This window comes from Mastigoproctus giganteus, chromosome 8, assembly GCF_048544385.1.
Source record: "Mastigoproctus giganteus isolate SK-2022 chromosome 8, ASM4854438v1, whole genome shotgun sequence".
In the NCBI taxonomy this organism is placed as follows: domain Eukaryota; kingdom Metazoa; phylum Arthropoda; class Arachnida; order Uropygi; family Thelyphonidae; genus Mastigoproctus; species Mastigoproctus giganteus.
In genome coordinates, this window is record NC_143582.1 from 29465105 (window position 1) to 29489016 (window position 23912).

Below are 23912 nucleotides of genomic sequence, written 5' to 3' on the forward strand. Positions count from 1 at the left end.
ACCAACGTAACTTTTTCTGTACTATTTACTTTATTACTATAATATTGTAATTTCAACAGGCCAAAATGTTTGAGGGCAAATGGTTTCTATCTGGAAATAAACTATTCACACTTTGTACACTTTGACAAATAATTTTAATACATGAGTATTACATTACAAACCCTTTATTGAGTGCTTGTTCACATGCATAATGAGTCAGAACATGGAATACAAAGTGGCCTTTCTCTAACTGCTGACTCCATACTGTATGAGATATTTCTAATCCAGCATCTAGTGTTTTCACAGCCTCATGTTTCCGCATCCCCTCCTGCCATGCTCCATTAGTAGTTCCTGCTTACTTTTACTGTTGAAAAGCCCCATTCCACAGTTCCCCTATTCCCCCCCCCTTGTTTCTGTTTAAAGCTACCTGGTTAAATTTCTTAACGTAAAAGGTTCTTTTATTTATTTATTTTTTTCAAAATCTCTTTCTTCCCTATTACTGCAAAGTTCCTATCACTATACACCTGAATGCATTCCAATGCATGTTCTGCCAATTCTGATTCTTTAGTGTTTCCTTTTGCTATGTGTTTGTTTGTGTTCATCTGTGTATTTGAAAAATTCACACACACATTGATGAACACAACATTGGCAGAACATGCATTGGAATGCATTCAGGTATAATAACAGGAACTTTGTGGTAATGGGGAGGGAAGAGACTTTGAAAACAAAAATAAAAGAATCCCTTTACATTAAGAAATTTAGCCAAGGTGGCTTTAAACAGAAAGGGGAAAAATATAGGGTAACTGCAATGTACTTTTCAACAGTAAAATTAAGTAGGGACTACTAATGGTGGGGGACAGGGCCATGCAAAGGTATTGGGGGCCCCAGATACAAAAGGGGTTAAGGGACCTTGTTTATTTATGTTGAGACAAAAAATGCTCCCTCAATTGGGGGCCCTGGTGTGCCACATCCACTGCATCTCTCATTTGCATGGCCCTGGTGGGGGTGTTGGGAAATGTGAGGCTGTGAGAACACTGGTTACTGGATTGAAGACACCCCATATAATATGGTCAGAAGTAGAGAAAGGCCAATTTGCAATTCTTGTTCTGATTCATTATGCATGTGAACAAGAATCCAGTAAAGGGTTTGTAATGTAATTTTCATTTATTAAAATTATTTATCATGTTGAATAAAGTGTGTGAATAGTTTGTTTCTGGATAGAAACCATTTGTCCTCAAAGTTTGGTGTGTTGAAGTTACAATCTTATAGTAATAAAGTAAATAGTAAAGAAAAAGTTACATTGGTGTTGCAAATATGTTTGGTGCCTTGATCATATGTGAATCTATAATAAAATCATGAATGAGATGAGCCGCAGAGCTACAGTACCACAGAACCTGTTAAAGAGTTTGTAACATAATGCTCATTTATTGAAATTATTTATTGTAGTGTATAAAGTGGAGATTTGATTGAGGTGTTTAAGGCTCTGAGAGGCATCAGTAAAATGAATGAGGACAAAAATTTCAAGGTTATAAATGATGCTAGAACTAGGGGACATAAATTCAAGTTACGGGGGGGGGGATGTTTAGATTGGACTGCAGGAAGTTTTATTTTAGCCAGCAAGTTATAAATTACTGGAATAACTTGCCTTCATGGGTGGTAGAGGCTGACAGTTTGGGGAAATTCAAAGGTCATCTGGATAGTACTTTCAGGTAAGGGAAGCGCATAGGATGATAGGTTTAATTTCCTTTTTTTTTATTAATTATTATTATTATTTTTTTTTTTTTTTTTGTTTTTATCATTGTTTTGTTTGGATTTTTTTTTTTTTGGCTGGTGCAGCATAAGCCATAGGCTTTCTTGCACCATGCGGATATTACTAATACTAATACTAAGTGTGTAAATAGTTTATTTCTGGATGGATAAAACCTGCAAATAAAATGTATAATTTAAAGACATGATTAAAGACAAGTGGTTTCTCAGGTACATTATGCCATGGAGGAATGTAAGGTTATACAGAGATCAGCTGAAGATGTAAAAGTTAAGCAGAGCTGAGAATAGCATTAACATTGGTAGAGGCAAGACAGCAAGCTTATGGAGCATCAGCCATAAAAAAAAAAAAAAAAAACCCTCCTATTTCACTCCTCCATTCGTACCAAATGCCTATCCAGCTCAAACTAAAATTTAATTAGGCTATGCTTGTTTTTTTGGTTTTTAGGAGCATTAGCAACTAAGGCCATATTGCTCCGGGGATATGCGGTGGTCATTCCCTGACCTTTCCGCATCCTCTGTATTTCGTGGACATGGGCTCGAACCCCTGTCTAATCAAGAAGTGTGTGCTACACACTGCTGCTCCTGCCCACCTAGCTATGGAGGCACCATTATTTAGGCTATCAACTTCCACAACAAAAGATGGAAGTCTGTTCCACCAATCAACTACACGCTGGTGAAAGGAAAATTTCCGCACATCTATTCTACAACTGTCTTTTCTCAATTTGAATCTCTGCCCCCTCAGGTTCTTAATCTGAGCAAGAGGAAGAATCCCATCAGCATTCAGATCGCTCAAGACATTCAAGGCCTTATACACCTCAATCATATCACCTCACAGGTGTCTACTCTCCAGGCACTGCAATTTGCAGAACTTAAGCCTTTCTTGGTAAGAGCACCCCTTTGTTCCCCTCACTAATCTTGTTGCTGTTCTTTGTACTCATTCTAGCAACTCTACATCCTTCCTAAAATAAGGCCTCCAGACCTATACACAGTACTCTAGGTGTGGCCTGACCATTGCCTTGTATAACGGGATAATCATCTCCTTGTCCCTGCTAGCAAAATTCCTATATATCATTGACTAGACTCCATGACCTGCCCTGGCAGCCCATCTGCACTGCTCAGCGAACTTCATATTCAACTGCACAATTACCCCAACGTCTTTTTCACTTTCCACTTCCCTGAGTATAGTACTATACAGTTGGTACGTTTCTCTTCGGTTATTGCTACTCATATGCAGTACTTTGCATTTGTCAATATTAAACTTCAGTTGCCACTTCTCAGTCCATTGTCACAACTTCTCTAGATCCAGTTGGAGTAGCATACTGTCTTTACTGCCATTAACAACTCTGCCAACCTTTGTATCATCTGCAAACTTGGACATTAAACCTGATATACCTTCATCAATATCATTTATAAATATACAAAACAACAATAGGCCCACACCGATCCCTGGGGAACACTAATAACATTTGTTCACGAAGAGCAGTGTCCATTGATTACCATTCTGTCATCTCTCTCTCTCCACTCAACCATCCCTTTATCCATTGTAGTAACTTACCCTTAATGCCATATCACTCCAATTTGTCTAGCAGACTTCCATGTGCAATAGTATTGAAAGCTTTCTTGAAACACAAGTATATGATATCAAAATTATTTTTTGCATACAGTTGCTTTGTGACCACATCATAGTATCCAATCAAATTGGTCAAACGAGACCTCCCTTTAACAAACCCATAAACGTAAAATGTAAACTGCAGCCATCACCAATACACCACAGGATGGAAGCCTCCTCAACGATTCATGTTGAGAGAAATGGACCATAATCTGCCACGCTGGTCCAGTTCGGGTTGGCAGAACCACCATATTTAGCATTCAGGGGCTTGAACCCAAGTCTATTCAAAGAGCGTGTGCTACTGCACTCCTGCTCCTGACTACTCGGACATTAAACCTCAATCATATCACCTCGCAGTGGAGGGATTATGTGATAGTTAACTCGGCTACGGAGGCCACACTGTGGCCTGCGTAGCCGAGTTAACTATTACTGTGGTCTTGTCTAGATAATCTTCTTTAACCAGTGACTCCATTATTTTTCCCAGAACACAAGTTAAACTTACAGGTCTATAGTTACTTGTGTGACCTTTTGAACTCCCTTTGTGAATTGGTGATACATTTGCACACCTCCAGTTCATGGGGACCTACCCTGAGTCCAAGGAAGCTCTCATAATTATGGCTAAGGGATTGCTTACCTCCTTTGCTTCTGTTGTTGTTGTTATTTGATTTTAAGGAGCATTAGCAACTAAGGCCATATTGCTCTAGGGATATGCAATGGTCATTTCCTGACTGTTCCGCATCTTCCGTATTTGGTGGTCACGGGCTCGAACTCCGGTCTAATCAAGAAGCGTGTGCTACGCACTGCTGCTGCTGCTGTTGTTGTTGTTGAGTTTAACGACACATAGGCTGCTAGGGCCATATTGTGTCTTTCTAATGGTGAATATGAAATATTAGGTTAATTGTGATAACTATATTTTATGATATATTCCTATATGATTTAGGAAAGTAAATAGTTCTTTTTCATTAGAATCATCTCTCAGAATCTGTAATAAATTTATTGATGACTGTGTATTAGCTATTGATTTAAAGGTGTTTAAGCAGATATTTTGAAAGTGGGGACAGTCCACTAACAAATGGCGAATGGTCAGTTGTACTTGACATGATATACATTGGGGAGCGCTGTCATTAGTTAATGGATACAGGTGAGTGAGGTGAATATGCCCAATCCTTAGCCTTCCTAAAATTATTTCATCTCGCCTGTTTTTTCGGAAGCTGGAAAGCCACAGCTTTGGTTCTGGTTTTATTTGATAGAGTTAATTTCCTGGATAACCTTTCCAGATTAATGACCAGCTGTTATAACATGCTTTACGGATAATGTGTTTTCAATCTGTATATGGAACTTGAAAAGTCTGCGAAATAGTGGTTTCTGGTTGTTTGGCTGCATGATCTGCTCTTTCATTGCCAGCTATTCCAGAATGTCCTGGGATCCAGAAGACGCCACAGTTTGGTTCAATTCCTTACAGTCAAGTAACTTAGAATGAATCTGTTTTATTACAGGGTGAGAGGAGTTGGTATTACTATTTATGGCAGAGACAGCACTGAGTGAGTCAGTGTATATTAAAGATGACGGAATTAGATGTTCAATAATGTGATCCAGAACTAAGTTTACAGCATAGAGCTCAGCAGTGAAGATACTGCATTCTATTGGCAATGAGACAGAAGTGCTAAATGACGGGAAGATTGCAGCAGCACCTACTTGGGTCTCGGTTTTTGATCCATCTGTATAGATTTCACATGCGTTTGAATTAGAAAGAGTGTAAGTTGCATGTAACTGTGCGATATTGGAAGGAGACAGCGTGTTCTTTCCCCGCTGTTGAAAGTAGTCATCATATATTGCACAGATATTTTGCCAGGATGGATCTGGTGGTGTTTTGTCCCGAAATATATTGCTGATTTCTATATTCCATGATTGTGTCAGTTCCTTAAATCTAAGTGGAGCAGGTCGGTTTTCATTAGGTTTACTGATGTAAAATGACTCGCATTCAGTATTGTAGAGACATCTCCAACAAAGATGAGAGGGCAGACTACGGATTTTTGCAGCATACATCAGAAGTAATGATTTTCTGTGAAGATGTAAGGGAGGTTCATGAGCTTCGATGTACAGGCTCTGAACCGGGGAGGTTCTGAATCCGCCTAGAGCGACTCTCAAAGCACAGTGGTGGATGGTGTTTAGTCATTCTAAAGTACTTTTCTTCGCTGAATCATATACTGGAGAGCCATAGTCCAAGCGAGACCTGATGAGAACTCTATAAAGGTGGATGAGGGTATGATGATCAGCGCCCCATGACATGGATGACACACACCGGAGGATGTTTAATTTCTTCAAGCAGATGGTTCGAAGATAGGCCACATGTGCTTGAAAGTTCAATTTCCTGTCTAGTATCAGAAAAAGGAAACGGACAGTGTGAGCAAGAGGAACTGGCACGTTATTTATCTTTAGCTCTGGATCAGGACGAAGTGACCGAAGTTTGCAGAAATGAGTGGTAGTGTTTTTCTGTTCAGCGAGATGATATCCATTTTGTAAGGTCCAGGAATGAATTCTCATTAAAGCAATTTGTAGCTGTCTTTCGATAGTATTCATGCTTTGCGATTGGCAGGATATGGTGAGATTGTCAGCATACATGTATACTTCAATTGTTTTTGGAAGTTCTTCCAAAATATTGTTGATCCTAATTGCAAATAGGGTTGGACTCAATATGGAACCCCATGGGACACCCTCTTCTTGAAATACTCCTCATGTGTGAATGTAGATGCAAAATACTCATTTAGTGTATCAGCTACCTGAGCACGATCATCAATAGTCAACCCATCTATGTTAAGTGGTCCAATCTGATTCATCCCTTTCCCCTCAAGAGTTCACATAAGTAAAGAACACTTTGCTGTTTTTCTTTGCATCCTTCACCAAAGATTTCTCGTAATCTGCCTTCACCTGCCTAACCTCCTTTGTGACTTGATTACATACTAGTTTATATTTGCCGTAAGCTTCTGTGTCGCCTGATAATTTATATGAATCCCATACATTTTTCTTCTCTGCCATGAGCCTCATTAATTCATCTGACATCCATTTAGGCCTAAACCTTGAACAGTATTTCTTAGTTGGAATTAAAAGCCTAGTAACCTGCAACATTAAGTCCCTGGAGGCTTCTCATTTAGAATTCAACACTGGTAGCATCATCAGTTGATCCCACTGTATAGAATTTAAATACTGTCTAAGACCCCTGTAATCACCTTTACGAAAGCAGAAGCCCTTCCCTTGATAGTAGTTACATCTTTAAGTAAATCCCACATCAGTACATTGTGATCACGGTCACCCAGTGGTTCCTTTATTTGCAAATTCTTAATGCATGAATAATCACTGCTGATTATCAGATTGAGAGTATTACTCCCTCTGGTTGCTTCTTGAACATGTTGCTGTAGAAAACAGTCATCCATTAAATTCACAAAAGTCTTCCTAGTGTGCGAGTGACCAACCCAGGAGTTCCAGTCAATATCTGGAAAGTTAAAATTCCACATTATAAGACATTCTGATTTACTGGCCCACTCTATTTCTCTGCACAATTGCTCATTATACTCAACAGATTCATTAGGCCTAACAGCATAATCCCTCCTCCCTTCCTGTCCTGTCTATCCTTTCTGTACACATTGTACTCTCCAAATTACAATTCTGCACTGCTTATATCTGTGTGATGCCACATCTCTGATATACCAACAATATCCACCTTTGATGTCTTGACCAGCACTTAACTCATCAAATTTATTAACTATACTCCTAGCATTGGTTTGCATGCAAGTATACATGCACCTGTTTCAACTCTTAGTTATCCTAACACAGCCCATATATTTACTTGTTCCATTATGACTCCCAGCAGTCCTGGAAATCTCCAGCACTTTGCTTTCTAGGCTGCTGCTCATTCTAATAGAACAGTGTAAGAATCACTTTTGCCTCTGCCTGCGGCCACTGTTAACTTTTTAGTCTGTGTATCCCCCCAAGTTAGCAGTTTTCCGACCCACCTAACACTGCCTCGATAGCATCAGCAAATATTCTTGCACCCTTTCTATTTAAGTGTATCCCACCCCTGTAGAAGCAGTCTCTCCTGTCAATGAGCACACACTACACTGAAAAAAATTCTGCCCCATGAGCCTTGCATAATCTCTCCAGAGCTGAATTGATTGACAAGGTTCTCATCATATACTCCCTCCTGTCATACTATAACAGTAAGTGCATAGTCAGAGAGAAGGTACTAATCTGCTGAACTTGAAAACAGAGTTGGAAGGACTTCCTTATATGTTTCTGATGGAATTACCTCCATCTTTGTTGGTAAGGTTAAAGGTACAAATAAAAATACAAAAAATTACATACAGAAGAGAAATAATTACAAATTACTGCTATAAGTTTGTTTGTAACCTAAAATCACATCAACAGCTCTGTGAATGCATTCTAAATGAAGTATCATTGCTGTTTGCCTCTTTCCATTAATGTCTGTCATAGGAGTGAGGTAAACTGTTTCCAGCACTTATTAATGCAACTGGTTGTCATACTACAGATGTTGAAAACACTGACCTCAACAACTTCAGGTAAGAAGAGGAATATATTTTCAGCAATGTTAGGATTGGACTCCTTTTGCCCCTATACATGTTTACTGTGATGGATAATGCTGCTGATGTGGGAATGACTACTGTTAGTCATACAAATGGGGAATTATGTGGAGATTGAATGTGGTTGATATCCATCATTACAGACTAATGCATGAGCAATTTAGGTATAGACAAGGAAAGTGTACTTCTAATTTCACTTAAGTTCAGCTAATGGCCAACTGCTATTATCTGTGAAGTTGGAAGAAGTATTATGGTTCGGTGGTTAGCGTATGAGGCTACAAGTAAGGTGGTTGAAGATTTGAGACCATGTGCCACCAAAATGCATGGCCTGTCATGATGTGGCATTTATTTATTGAATAAATAAATAAATTTACTAAAATTTATTTATTTATTTTTACTGGGATTCTGTTGGGGGGGGGAAATTGAATGTCCAGTCCAAAACAAAGTTATGGTTAAGTTTGCTAATATGCTAATGAGGGAGTTGATTAACATTCCATTTAAAACCTTTGTTAGGCCAAAAGAGAAGTTATCAGCATTAAAATAAAATAAGTAATTAAATAAACAATTAACTCAATTAATTTTTTTTATCAAGATCAAACAGAGGATAAGACCACTTAGCCCCAATATAAAAACAACTCAGCCTTGAGATTATTTCTCCACTCATCCCAATGAATTGGGTTTCCATCCCTGGGAGGCGGTGCTCTACTATCTAGTTCTTAATAATATCCTCCACTTGAAAACATTATGAACAAAATTATTAAAATATCTAAAACATCTTTTATCAACAAACATCAACCACTAAGTTTCACAATCCAAACTTCCAAGTAATACAAGCATCCTCTGCTTATTGTAATATTAAATCAGCATACTTAGGACAAGCAAGCATTATGTGTATTGATGTCTCTTCCTCTCCACAGGTACACTTAGTACCATCTATAAGGCCTAATTGATATAATCTTAATACCAGCCCATGTTTGGTTAATACGAAAGCTGCATGCATACCAAACTGGAGCCATGGTCTTTTCTTTACTTCAATAATATCTACTCTAGGAAAAAAGATATAGGTTTGCCTACCCTAATACTTTCATCTCATTTCTGGTGCCATAAAGCATATAATTCAGTTAATATCCTTTTATTCTCTATCTTTAAATCATTTCTTGTGTACAATCGACATATCAGGACAAGATGTTATTTAATACAGTGACATACATTTTTCTTCATTAAATACATCATACCAGAAAGGACAATTAACAAATCTACAGGCAATCTTCCTGAAAGCACAAATTTACAGGAAATCTTCCTGTTGACACTCTCCTACAAGCTTGAATTGTACCTAGAAGAGTAAATCTCTGCACTTGATTTAGATGTTTTTGAATAATACTGTTTGTTGTTTGTTATTTGGTATTTAGGAGCATTAGCAACTAAGGCCACATTGCTCCGGGATATGCGGTGGTCATTCCCTGACCTTTCCGCATCCTCCGTATTTGGTGGTGACGGGCTCGAACCCTGGTCTAATCAATAAGTGTGTGTGCTACGCACTGCTGCTCCTTCCCACCTGGCTACGGAGGCGTTGAATAATACTGTTATCTACTCTATGCAGCCAAGTTCCAGAAGCATATGTGACTATGGAGATAAATAAGTATCATATAAAAGATTTATTGATCTTCCCTTTATACCCCAGTCAACTCTTATAATTCTTCTGAGCTTAGAATACAATGATCTTATCTTATTTTTAAGAAACTTAACATGTTTAGTAAAGAATATGTGCTCTTCCAGGTACAGACCCAAGTACCTAACAATCTTGACATAATGCAGGGAGACGCTTTGTGCTTTAACTACTGGATTCCTATCCATACTCAGCCATCCTTTAAGCAACATAAGGAATGTTTTCCTATAAGATATTTCAAGTTCATACTTCCTACTCCAGTCTATTAATTTTTCTAATATTTCACACCTCGAATTTCCATAAACCAAGATAGCCAGATCATCAATGTAGGTTACAGATTCAACATTAGGATACTGCCATTTTAGAAAGTCATCCATTAATATGTTCCATGTGAAGGGGCCAATCACCGAGCCTTGAGGACATCCTTTGCTTATTATAGTAGAGAATGTCCTCATCCTCTACTATAATCTCAGTAGATGTAGAGGTTTTGCGGCACAAGGGCAACTGAGGCCAAAATGTGCAAATTATCTCAGTGTATCTAGTTTTAATAACTATACTTCTATTTGAAAATTAACTTCTAAACACTGAATACAAGTTATCTGTACATTGAACCTGCCTAATATGAACAAAGATGCTTCCCCACCAAAGCATGTGAAATTCACCTTTAAAATCTACAAAGATTCCCAAAACGTAACAACAGAATATTCTTCAACACAATGCCTTACCCTGTAAATAGTATCCTCAGTATTAGTCCCATTTTTAAAACCATATTGGTTTTCTGAGGACATATTTTTCTGTTCATAACTAATCATTAATCAGCTAATACATAGCCTTTCATAGACATTTGCTAAAACAGGTAATAAAGCGATTGGACGATACCATCCAGGTTCACTAGCTGGTTGAGGTCAATCAGGGCTCTTTATAATCAATTTCAACTGGACAATCTTCCATCTTTGTGGAAAGACACCTTCAGCCACAAATAATTATTAAACATTTTCAAATATAACATAGGCCTAAATCTATATGTTCTTTTAAGTACTACAGCTTCTGTCATATCCAGACCAGATGATTTATCCTCCTTAGCATGGTACACTGCTTCTGCAATTTCAAAACAGATATAGCATTCTATTCTACCGTTACTAAAATTTTCATTTTGACTTAATATCCCTTGATGAATCTGATTATCAATTTCAACTGGGCAATCTTCCATCTTTGTGGAAAGACACCTTCAGCCACAAATAATTATTATACATTTTCAAATATAACATAGGCCTCAATCTATATGTTCTTTTTTTTCATATCATCTGCAAATGTGGACATATACCTCCATCAATATCATTGATGAACACACAAAACAACAATGGGTGCAATACTGAATCCTGGGGGACTCCACTAATAACATTATTTCATGTAGAGCAGTGTCCATTGACTACCATTCTGTCTTCTTCCACTCAACCATCCTTTTATCCAGTGGTGAGCTATAGCGGGCTTGTGAGAGCCCATTGTTATTTTTTTTTTTGAAAATTTGTGAGCGCATTGTTGAAATGATCATTTATTTTACAAATGAAATCCTGAATTCAATTATTGAGTATACAGAGCCGGAACAAAAGTAGGGCAAGCAGGGCCTCATCCCATGTATTTTAATGGTACAATGGACCAGTTATGTGTTTTAAAATTGCTTCTTTTTGATTTAATTACAGTCAGACCTCTATTTAAGGAACTTCTTTATAGTAAATTTTTTTAATTCTTGGTAATTACATTTAAAATAGTTTCCGTAGAATGAAGAAAATTTCCATATAATGAATATGAAGGCCATAGGTAAGGTAAAGTGCAGCCATTATCAACCCACTGCAGGATGGAAGCCTCCTCAACAATTCATGCTGAGGGAAATGGACCATAATCTGCCATGCTGGTCCAGTGCGGGTTGGCAGATCGACCATATTCAGCAGTCAGGGGCTTGAACCCCGGTCTACTCAAAGAGCGTGTGCTACTGCACTCCCACTCCTGCCCACTCGGCTATGGAGGCTCTAAGGCAATAGTAAATTATAGGTAGGAACCTCTAATCTTTAGGCAATCAGAAAGGGCGAATTAAGGGTTAAAGGGATTACCGTTTCATAATTTTAGTGGTGCCTGTAAAACCAATGCAGCCACCTATCCCACCTACTGATAAGTCGCACTAGTCAATATGCTTTCCATAGCTAGGCAGAAGATTAAGGTGTATTCCTGATACAGATAATAGCCTCTGGTTGACCTTTGTTGTGGTTCCCATTTTCTTGAAAGCAGTCATATGTTTTTCAGAGAAGTGAGTGATCCACGCCTTTCAGTAAATTTCTCCTGTCTAAGTTCACATGGTTACAGTAGCTGAATATCCGAGTGATTACGGCAGTTTGGACAGTATTTAAAGGGCTAGTGACAGTAGCGATGTCAAAGGGGTTGAAGGCAACTAAGATAATAAGGAAACTTTCCGAAGATGAAATGTTGGCAGATTTTGAAACTGCGTCGAGGCCTTCACTGTGAAGTAAATGTTCCAAAACATAACGGCATACAGGCAATAATTAAAAAAAAAAAAACACATCTGTATGCATTATATTATCAATCTCCAAAAAACCAGTGCAACTGATAGAGGATGATTGCTAAAGAACTTGAAGTGGAAATTATAAAGGGTGGTCATGTGTTCAGGCCCAGATGGGCAGCTTGTAGCTTGCAGACGACAATTGCGGTTTGAAGGAATTATCCTGCTTTGTGCAACCATTTTGAATCAGAAGTTAAATATTTGGAATTATTAAACCGACATTTACATCTGGAATTTCTTAACGATTTAGCACTAATGATCAACATCTGCGGGAGCTCTCTTACCTTCCAGAAGCTTTACAAAGTCGCAGCATCAGTATAGTAAAAGCAGATAAATTAATTATTCAAACTATCAATGCTATTTCTAATTTGAAAAATTCTGAAGAAAATCATGAAGCTAAAATTGAGAACATGTTGAAGTCAAAAGAATTTGAAGGAATCAAAATCGAAAGTAAGAATACATTTAAAAAATTACTTTGACAAGTTATTAAACTGCATTATTTTATAACTTGTCACGAGGTAATTTTTTAAATGTATTCTACTGCCAGAAATATCCCTGAAACCATTGCGATTAGCTGTGCCGAAACTGAGCGAGCTTTCATCATAATGAATAATATTGTAACTTGACATACTACATAAAGTCACATCTATATAGGACTGTCAATTTATTGTAGAATAAGTGGGAGGATGCCCTGGCACATTGCAACACTCAATCCAGAAGCAGAGAGAAACTCTTTGACAATTACTCCTCTATCATCAGAGCTCTCCCTACCCCAGAAAGGGGAATTGGCATTGGAATCTAGGCAATTATAATGTTAAAGGCCACCAATACTTCACAACCTTTCTCTAAATACTATACATAAGGTTCTATTTCATCAAAATATTAACAATACAATGTTATAAAATATATAATGCCAAACCAACCAATAACTTGACAACAGCAAATACACTCATTACATAAATTTATAATCTTTTTAACAACCTATTCTTGATTAGAATTAAATCGATTAAACATAATTAATCTTTTGTAGGTGAATGGGTGATAGTTATTATAATGTAGAAGCATACCGGTGCTTGTAGGTTTTCAATAGATGCTAAATTGGATTTTATTCGAATCCCGAGTAAGCTTGAAATTTAGAAAGTTTAATGACTTTGTATCCGTATTCTCCCCTTCCAATGTAAATTTGAGTCTAGAATGAATATTATTAAATGAATGTAAAATGTCTTGGATAGTACTACTATCAGTAATAACTAGAACATCGTCTAAATACCTCCCATAGTATGTGATACGGGGTCAAAAAGGTGTCAAATGTATATGCTCAATCGTTGAGAGATAGATCTCTGACATTAAGCCAATCAGGCTCAAACCCATTGGCAATCCAAAAATTTGTTTGTACACCTTGTCTCGAAAGGTGATATAGTTGGACTCAACTAACAGTTTAATTAAGTGAAAAATTTCCTTAACAGGTAGCTTCGTATAATTAATTGGTATCGAGTTTTTATTTAACATATCCCAAACAATATCTAATGTGTATTCAACGTTTACATTCGTATATAATGAGGTAACATCTAGTGAGAATAAACTGTCATTGTCACCAAGTCTACAGTCTTTAAGATTATTAAATAATGTATCGTAGTTCTTAATCCCAAATTGTATTACCTGTCTAAAGGGTTTTATAATGCTATATACATGTGTGGCTAAGGATGAAAATGCTAAGTTCCTGTAGGAAACAATAGGACAAATAGGAAATCCCGTCTTGTGTAATTTTAGCTGACCGAAAAGTGCAGGAACATTGTATGTTCTGGCCTTCAATTCTTTTAACTGGGCCATAGTAATGTAGTCGTTTTTTCGATACGGGGTTAACATTTTATTGTATTGATTGACCAAATTGGTAAACAGTGCCGAGTGACTTCAAGATAAGGGGAGGTATCTGAAACAACTGAATCTAACTTATTAATATAATCAGGTTTATCTAGTATTACCACTGTATCTCCTTTATCTGCCCTCTCTCTATAATAATGTCCTTATTTCCCAGAAGTTCTAGTAAAGCTGAACTGTTGTGTGTATTCAATTTAGGAAGTTGTGCATTAATTGCAGAAACCATACTTGGTTAACTTGTTGAATAAATAAATCTTTTTGTGGAACATTACGAAGTCCAAATTCAATATTAATTAGCATTGTTTTTTAGGTAGTTTTCGAGGTGGTAAATTATAATTTAGTCCATTGGATAAAGGTGAAATCTGGTCCTGCGATAGCATACACGAAGAAAGATTTGTAACCTGTTGATATGTCGGTTCGTTGAATACTGGGTGAGGGTGTGTTCGTGAACTAGCTGATGTATTCTGTGGTAGTAAGTTGGTGTCTGCGGGGAGTTGTCACCCAACTCGTATGTACTTGGTTGCAAGCCCGCGACAATGTGTTAGAATTTGCATGAACGTGTCTTGACATCCGATAATGTTTGCAATTTACTATGTACATATAAAGTGCTTTAGCATCATACCCCTTGTTTGCAATTTATTAACATGTCTGTTTTTTATTTCTGAGGCCTGTGCTTCCCATCACAAATTTATGGAGATCTTCAATACGGACCAATCATTCGGATGTAGATAATTTTTTAATTTATCACGAAGCTTCTTAACCTGGGAAAGGTATTTTTAATATCATTTTTAACAAAAAATGATATTAAAAATACCACGATAAATTAAAAAATTATCTACCTTTCTCAGAAATACAAATATTAACTAGAAGGTTCTTAAACAGGGGTTATCCCCTTGCGACAATAAACCGAATTAGGGTACAGGCTAAGGATAGGATACAAAATACTACACTAACCAACAATAGTAATATCAAAAAATACTTTATTTCTGTCCCATATGTTGAACAGTGGCACAAACAGCTTAATAGATTCTTTAAAGATACCGAATTTAAAATTGTGCCAGGCCAATACGGAAATTACAAACTATACTAACAATCACTTGGTTCTTTCCGCATTCACAACACAAATTAATGATCTGGTATACAACATTTCTTGCGGTGATTGCGACTCATCTTACCAAGGTTTGACGCGATTTTCTCTGAATATTCGTGTAAATCAACATGAAGCCTCAGTTCGTGCTTCTCGTTCAGCAGCGTCAGAATTAGCCTTTCATGCCATTAACGAAAAACATACTTTTTTATTTAATGAGGCTAAAATACTTAATGTTCAACGTAATTATATGTGACTATTAATTGCAGAAATCGTAGAAATTAAATTGCACGAGAATTTTATTAATGTTCGGCGGCCATATTTGATCTCCAATGCGTGGACCTTTACGCGCATGCACGAAGACAAATAATCACTTTTTAAGTTTCAGGTTCAACCCTATTCAGTAATTTTCATTCCTGTGATCATGACATACAGTCGAAAAACGTTGTCAGCTTCAGGAAGGAAAATCGTTTTGAATATTTTCATTAGATTCTTTTTAATTTTTAATTGCATTAAATTGATTTTTAATTGTTTTAAATTGATTTGAATTGTGTTAAATTGGTTTATAATTATTTATTTTTTACTCTAATGTAAGTTTTCGATTTTTTCATTTTAATTTCTGGAGAGTATTATACGGAAGTGTTCTATGTACTATATTGAGGTAAACTCCTCTTATTATTTTACAAATATTAATATCAACGTAGAGTGTATTGAGTATTATAGCTCTGATTCATACTATCTAAAGAAATATTTCAAATGAAGACATTTAGTCTGTAGTCAGACTAAATATACATTATAGCATCTGCATTGATTTGGATGAGTCACTGTTTACACATATGAATCACACACACACCACTATATGAAATACATATATGAACTGTGTGCTGCGTACAATTCATACACTTCATAGTGCATTCATTCTGCTCTGAAATTACAAGCAGTAGACAGAATAGTTGAAATGCTTATGTAAAAGAGCCCCATGACATGTATGCAAAGCATGAGAATGCCACACATGACTAGTTAGTGACACACACAACTTGCTTCCTAGAAGTACTTTGGTTGTGAATATAAAAGGAGAATGTGCCACGAGTCCCATATTACATGCAAGTATGACTGCACAAACAGATCTCAGCATTTTATTACACCCTCCTCGAAGTCTTCATCAAAAGAATTCACACAATTCTATTGATACAGACTTAAAAACCTACCAAAAGCCAGTTAATGTTCATAGTTCTAGCCTGCCAAAACCCTGCAAAACCAGGGTTTTGGAAGGTACATTCAATATTCTATCCACTACCAGTACTAATTATAATGGAATAAATAGTTTGCTAATTATACTGATTAGTGTCTGCAGAATTTAACATTATCAATGGCTGAACAAATAACAGATTATATTTTACAAATTATCATACCTCCTGTTTTTATCACACCATATGTGAATATACAAAAGGGTGGTAAAATGAGCCGAACAGAAGTGAGCAGCTTGAGCAATATAAAGAAAATTGATGTCTAGCATAAAATTGTTCACTTGAGTTGATGAGCTGTTCTTACTGAAAAACAAACATTATATACTTTTATCAAAATGAATTTTTTCACAGTTTATCTAATAAATTTGTACATATTATTTGCATACGTTAATAAGACACAATTTACCATGTGAATGTGGCATAATAAACATTCCTTATCATCAATTATGAGTTAGGACTAATTACAAATTTTTAAATAAAGAAACAATTATACAAAATTAAAGTTCAAACATGTATTGCAATAAATAAAGACAGTGTTTACATTTTCTTATTTATTTTAATTAAAAAATTAACTCTGATCATGCAATTAATTCTATCTTATAAATGTCAAATTCCTTTATACAGGGTGTCTCAAAAATACATGGCATAACTTCAGGAATGAGTTGCTCATATGCAGACAATAAAAATATTTTATATCAACATAGTTCCGGAAATGCTTGGTTTCCGACTTTTGAATGTCTGTCTATGACACTTAACTGTTCACATCACCTTATAGTAATTGCTCAAAATGTCCACCTTCTGCCTGAATACAGGCCTCACGTCGACGTCTCATGGACTCAAAAAGACAATGCCAAATTCCTGGCATGTTTTGTATTGTCTCAAAACCTACCACAATTCGATTGCAGAGTTTCCACATCAGCTACTGGAGTCGAATACACCAATGACTATAAATGACCCCACAAGAAGAAATCTAGTGGGTTTAAATCAGATGAGCATGGAGGCCAGGTAGTAGGTCCACCTCTACCTGTCCACAGACCAGGAGCACGAGGTGTAAAGGTCCCATGTTCACAAAGGCGGCGATGGATACCTTCAAACATTTTCCTGTCTGGACATCTTCATTCTGGGAACCTTTCGTGGTACAAATGACGAGCCTCCAAAGCATTGTCGTCCGCCAAACCATACATAAAGTGCATATCCACTTGTTCTTGATTTGAGTACATGGTTGGAATGGAAAACCACCAGATTCTGTCAGTACCTTGTGATGAAGGAAATCACCTGTGGGAGATAAGACATTCTGGTTAATAACTCGGGAACCAAGCATTTCCGGAACTATGTTGAATAAAATATTTTTATTGTCTACATACGAGGAACTCATTCCTGAAGTTATGCCGTGTATTTTTGAGACACCCTGTATATCCTTCTTTACAAATAATAATTGTTGTCATGAAATATTGATTATATGTACAAATTTGATTTAATTTTTCTACAAAAATAATAGAACTAAAATTCAAGGTATTCTGAAAACGGATATTATTAATTAACTGACAATACTTAATAAGTGTTAACTGAACTATTAATTAACCATAAGTTTTTATAATAGTACTAAATTAAAATTCATGTGCAGTATCAACCCATTAAATAATTGTGGAACCATCAAGCTTTTGTTCTAGATACACCATCTCAATTTATGTTAAAATGGAGAATTCATCATTTTGCCTGTTTCTTGGTGGTCTTACTATTGGAGGTATCAGCCTTCTTTTACATAATAATGATTGTTAGGAGGGAATATTTTAAAAATGCTAAACAAGGAATATAATACAAAAAAAAAAAAGAAAAAAGAAAAAAAGAAAACTTATACTTTTATAATAATTACATATGATATCAGAAATGAAAAAGTAGCTTTTCTTTTTCATTTCTTTTTTACAAGAATGTTTCTAAAATATCAAAACACAAAAATACATTTATCAAAATTGAAAGCTAAGTATGCAATGTTTTATACCTTTGATACTGATGAAGCCTGAGATGGTGGATTACACTAAGCATAGTCTGTACAGAGGCCTTGCACAGATATACAGGGGGAACACAAGGCTCTTCTGAAAAAATAGTTTGTAATGATGTACTAAAAATCAATTTATCTGCAGATAAAATTATATTAAAAACAAAGATGTAACAAACAATGTTAACTTCCTCCCTCCAGTTAACTGTGAAGTCAGATATACGTTTTTGATATTATATATCTTGCTTAAATATAAAATATAAGGTATTATGTATCTGACTAGATATCTTCTAGAAGTTCAGAAATATGTTAACATTCACTTCGTACAATTAAATTAATCCTTCCTTGAACTTTACCTCCCTTGAGCAGTAACTTCTTTTGTATTCCCCACTTTCTCCCACTCTGATAATAACTAATTGCCAAGAATTTCTGTCCACAAAGGAAAAAAATTACTGGATCCTTTGAAGTTATCCATCCCTATATATACTCACGATATACTTGGATCATGAACCTGATAATAAACCACTGGATATGATTCATTTGTCTGCAGAAGTAATCTGTATGGATAATTCTCCAGGCATGGCTTCCTGTGCTGGAACTTGTTACTCAGAGTCTTTGCCAACCAACTCAATATCTGAATATGTATGAGCTGTTTAACGCTACTTCCATGAAGAGAATGCCCTTACTGTATTACAATTGGTTACTGTTCCCTCAACTAGTACTCACAACAACATGCTTGTGTGCAGGTCTTACACTGTCCATCAGTCAACAATATGAAACGATGTTCCTGCTTCCAGAAGAGGGAACTTTAAATATAAACTAGACCCAAAATGAATTTTGGGTCTAGTTTATAACAGACTGTCAAAATAATGGCACATTGAGATTGGATGTTTACATACAGCACAGATGTCTTGCAGTGCCGAAAAAAGAAAACAGCAAGTCACATGATTACTGTATTGTTTATATTTGCCATTTTGAAAGTGAATTCTGTACTGATATCAGGGATTATACTGCTGTTTTACATTAATTTTAAATTTAAAACCCCTCATTATTGCTCCTGAAGTTAATAAACCTCATACAGAGAAGAAAAGAAAAACAACATTAAAGCTTAGTGACAAACTTGATATAATCCAAACTATTACATTAGGGTCACCCGGAAAGTTAATTCATACCCATGTGTATTGTGTTTGTAAATTAAGTGTGTTCACTGATTGATTTTCCTGTTTTTCTGCACAAAACACCCCAGTTTCTTGAGAAAAAACATTGCTAATCTACACTTGAGACCGACTGACTCAGCCATGGAGTGAAAAAGGCTCATAAAAGTTTCTCGCGTCATTGATGGGATTCGAACCTGGGCCTTTTTCACCCGATGCGGGGAGGACAGTGATGCAACCACTGTTCTACCCGCACAGACTAAACTTGACATAATAAAGAAAACAGAACAGGGTGTAAGCAGGAATGTATTAATGGCAGAATATAACATTGAATCATTAGCATGTTTATGTTTTTTTGCATGCAGTTCATAAAATTGCATTCTTAATCTCTCTATTTCTTATTTAGCCTCATTATTTCTGAATTAAATATATTAAAAATAAAACTTTCTAGATAATGGAAAAATAGAAATAATGGCACCTTGAATCCCCGAAAATGCCGTTATTCTGAAAGTCTACTATATATGCTTGTACTCAGCATCTTGTTGCCTGTTTAAAATAATAAAGCTTTTCGAGTCAATTAAGACATTTGCCAAATGAAAACAAAGCATTCAATTTACTCCTGTTTTTGTTTAACCAGTTTAAATTAGAAAATATATACTGTGACAAATCTTCTCAACTAGCCTGAGCATGTCCTAACCACCACATAACACCTCTCTCTCTCTCTCTCCTTATTCACAGATTTACAGGTACCAATTTATGACAGAATTTAAACAAGTCCTGATAAAAAACACAAAGATATAGTTCAATGATTTCTTTTTTGGACAGTAAATTGGTTTTTCCTAGCTACAATCTCCTTAGAGGTGAGGGGAACTCTAGAAGAAGAGCCTTATTTTAGCATTAGCAGAGGCATACAATGCAAGAAAGCAAGCTTATATAGCATCAGCCAAAAAACAAAAAAAAAAAAAAAAAAAAAACCACCAAAAGTTTGTTCACTTCTTCCATGAATTAATTTAAGCTATCAACTTCCACAACTTTACCCACTGGCTAAAGGCAAATTTCTGCGCATCTATTCTACAACTGTCTTTCCTCAGTTTGAATTTATGCCCCCCCCCCCTCCGATTTGCAATCTGAGCAAGAGGATGAATCCCCTCAGCACTGAGCCTGCTCAATCTATTCAAGGCTTATACATCTCAATCAGCACAACTTAAACCTTTCTTCATAAGAGCACCCCTTTGTTCCCTTCACCTGCCTTATTAACCTCTGTACTCAATCTAGCAACTCTACATCCTTCCTAAAATGACGCTTCCAGACCTGTACACAGTCTCAAGGTATGGCCTGACCATTGTCTTATACAATGAGATAATCACCTCCTTATCCCTGCTAGTAAAATTCCTGTACAGTAATACCCCGACTTACGCTACCCCGACTTACGCGAACTCGGAGTTACGCGGTTCCTGATTTTTTCGTTTGGCAACGCTGCCGCCACTATCTTCAAGGTCGTTTTTCATATGTTATCGATATACGGTGCGAGGCGGAGAATGAGAGCGAAAGATGAACAAAATTCAACTTTGCTGCTTTTATGTTTTTTATATCAGTGAAGGGGAAACACACTTTCACCATAATAACGTAAAAACCAACACAATTCCAGCTATCGGTATAATCGCAAATGCAATTAGATCGAGTTTACTACCAGTTTATAACAGATTCCACTAGCAGAAACGCAACTGGATTTTTATTGTTTTATGGTAGTAACCCCTAGAAATGTGAGGTGTTAATAGCGTATCTCTGCCTTTATGGTGTTGTTTATTCAGTTGCTACATGCGCGCAGCTTTGTTTATGCGTATCAAGCGTGCCTCCTCGTTTTGTAATTGTGCTTTATTCCCTAAAAATGAGTAAAATACTTAATTAAAAGGTGTGAAAAGGAAGCGTCCTGGTGAAGACTGCAGATTCTGAGAGAAAAAGAAAAGCAATTATCGATAAACAGAGGCGGACTTGGTCAAAAATCCTTACCCGGGAAAATTTATAGTGGCCTCATACTATGGTTTATGGCCAAAATCACACTGGCCCACCGGGGTTTCCCCTGTAAGGCTTATTGCCAGTCCGCCTCTATCGATAGAGAAAAAAATATGAAATTGTGAAACGCTTTGAGCGAAATGAAAGACCATGTGATATTGCACGTGCTACAGGCCTAAATGAAGCAACGACGAAAAGCACATGACAATTGCAAACTTGACAGGTTGAAAAGGGCTCAATTGTAAAGGGCTTAAAAATTTTAGAAAACATAGACTCCAACGAAGAACGCGTTATAGCTACAAAGCAAGGAATAAAAAAATTATTAGCTTGCTACGAAGAAATTCTGCGTGAAAAAAAGAACGCGCTGTGTCTTCAGACGAATTTGTTAGATTTTATGAAGCCATCGACATCGAAATAACTTTTTTACGTAAGTCATTTGTTTTTTTAATACATATTTTGTATTAATATGTATAAAGAACTGCAATTTTATTAATATTTTTCTTCTAAACTAGTGTTTTTGTTAGTCCTTGGTCCCAATTAAGCAAAATTTATATGTATTTATATGCAGAGTTGCACCCCGACTTACGCGAATTCGACTTACGCAATTTTCGTCGGACCCACCTATCGCGTAACTTCGGGGTATTACTGTATATCATTGACAAGACCCCATGACCTATTCTGGCAGCCTGTCTGCACTGCTCAGAAAACTTCATATCTGACTGCACAAATACCCCCAGGACCCTGTGTGTAACACTACCCAGTTAGTATATTTCTCTGGAGTTACTGCTATCCACATGCAGTACTTTGCATTTGTCAATGTTAAACTTCAGTTGCCACTTCTCAGCCCATCTGCCCAACTTTTCCAGATCCTGTTGCAGCAGCATACTGTCATTAACAATCCTGCTGACCTTTGTATCTACTACAAACTTCGACATTCAGCCTGATAAACCATCATCAATATCATTAATGAATACAGAAAACAACATTAATCCACGAAGAGCAGTAAAAATTCATTACCACTCTGTCTTCTCCCACTCAACAATCCTTCCATACGTTGTAGCAACTAGCCCTTAATGCCACACTGCTCCAATTTGTACAATAGTTTTCCATGTGCAACAGTATCAAAAGCTTTCCTGAAATCCAAGAATATATGATATCAAAATTATATTTTGCATCCAGTTCCTTTTTTAACCATGTCATAGTATCCGATCAAATTGGTCAGAGAAGACTTCCCCTTAACAATCTCATGCTGTGTCTGAATTATTAGCGCTGTCTTATCTAGATGATCCTGCAATGCTTCTTTAACCAGTGACTACATTATTTTTCCTGGAAAAGAAGTCAAACTAACAGGTCTGTAATTCTCCATGTCACCCTTTGATCCCTCTTTGTGAAATGAAGATACATTTGCACATCTCCAGTCCATGGGGCCTTCCCCTGAGTCCAAGGATGCTCTCATAATTATGGCTAAGGATTTGCTTACTTCCTTTGCCACCTCCTTTAATATAACTGGATAGATCTCATCCACCCCCAGTTGCCTTTCTTATGTTTAACTTCAACAATTTCTTCTCTACTCTGCTCTCAGTTATTACAAAATCATTTAACTCTCTCTTAGAGTTTGATAAACATCTGGTCCTCTCCTCCATGAACAACTCCTCATGTGTAGATGCAAAATATTTATTTAGTTTGGCAGTTATCTGAGAATGATCATCTACAGTCAAACAATGGATATAAAGTGGACCAATCTGATTCATTCCCTTCCTTTTAGAGTTTATATAAGTAAAGAAGTCTTTGCTGTTTTTCTTTGCATCCTTTGCAAAAGATTTCTCATAATCTGCCTTCGCTTGCTTAACCTCTTTTGTGATTTGATTACAGACTAGCATTAGCATTAGTAGAGGCATTTGATGCAAGAAAGCAAGCTTATGCAGCATCAGCCAAAAAAAAAAAAAAAATAATAATAATTAAATAAATAAATAAAAAATAACCACTTCCACTTCACCCCTCTGTTCGTTCGAAATACCTGTCCAGCTGAGCCTTAAACTTATTTAGGTTATCAACTTTCACTAAAAGGGATTGAAGCCTGTTCCACCAACCAACCACCTGCTGGCTAAAGGCAAATTTCCTCACGTCTATACTACATCTGTCTTTCCTCAATTTGAATTTATGCCCTCTCAGGTGATTTTTCTGAGCAAGAGGAACAATCCCATCAGCATTGAGCATGCTCAAACCATTCAAGGCTTTATACACCTCAATCAGATCACCTCGCTGGTGCCTAGTCTCCAGACACTGTAATTTGCAAAACTTAAGCCTTTCTTCGTAAGAGCAACCCTTTGTTCCATTTACTAATCTTGT

General features: G+C 36.5%; 1 protein-coding gene across 1 annotated transcript in view; it reads right to left on the minus strand.

The window, feature by feature from the left end:
* tefu (Serine/threonine-protein kinase tefu) overlaps positions 1-23912 on the minus strand; it is a 222120-nt gene that overhangs the window by 115065 nt on the left and 83143 nt on the right. Inside the window, exons 7-8 of the mRNA XM_090379277.1 lie at positions 18400-18493; positions 16566-16703 (exon numbers count right to left, since the gene is read on the minus strand). Of these exons, the coding sequence (XP_090235403.1) occupies positions 16566-16703; positions 18400-18493 (232 nt within the window). The remainder of the gene's footprint in view (positions 1-16565; positions 16704-18399; positions 18494-23912) is intronic.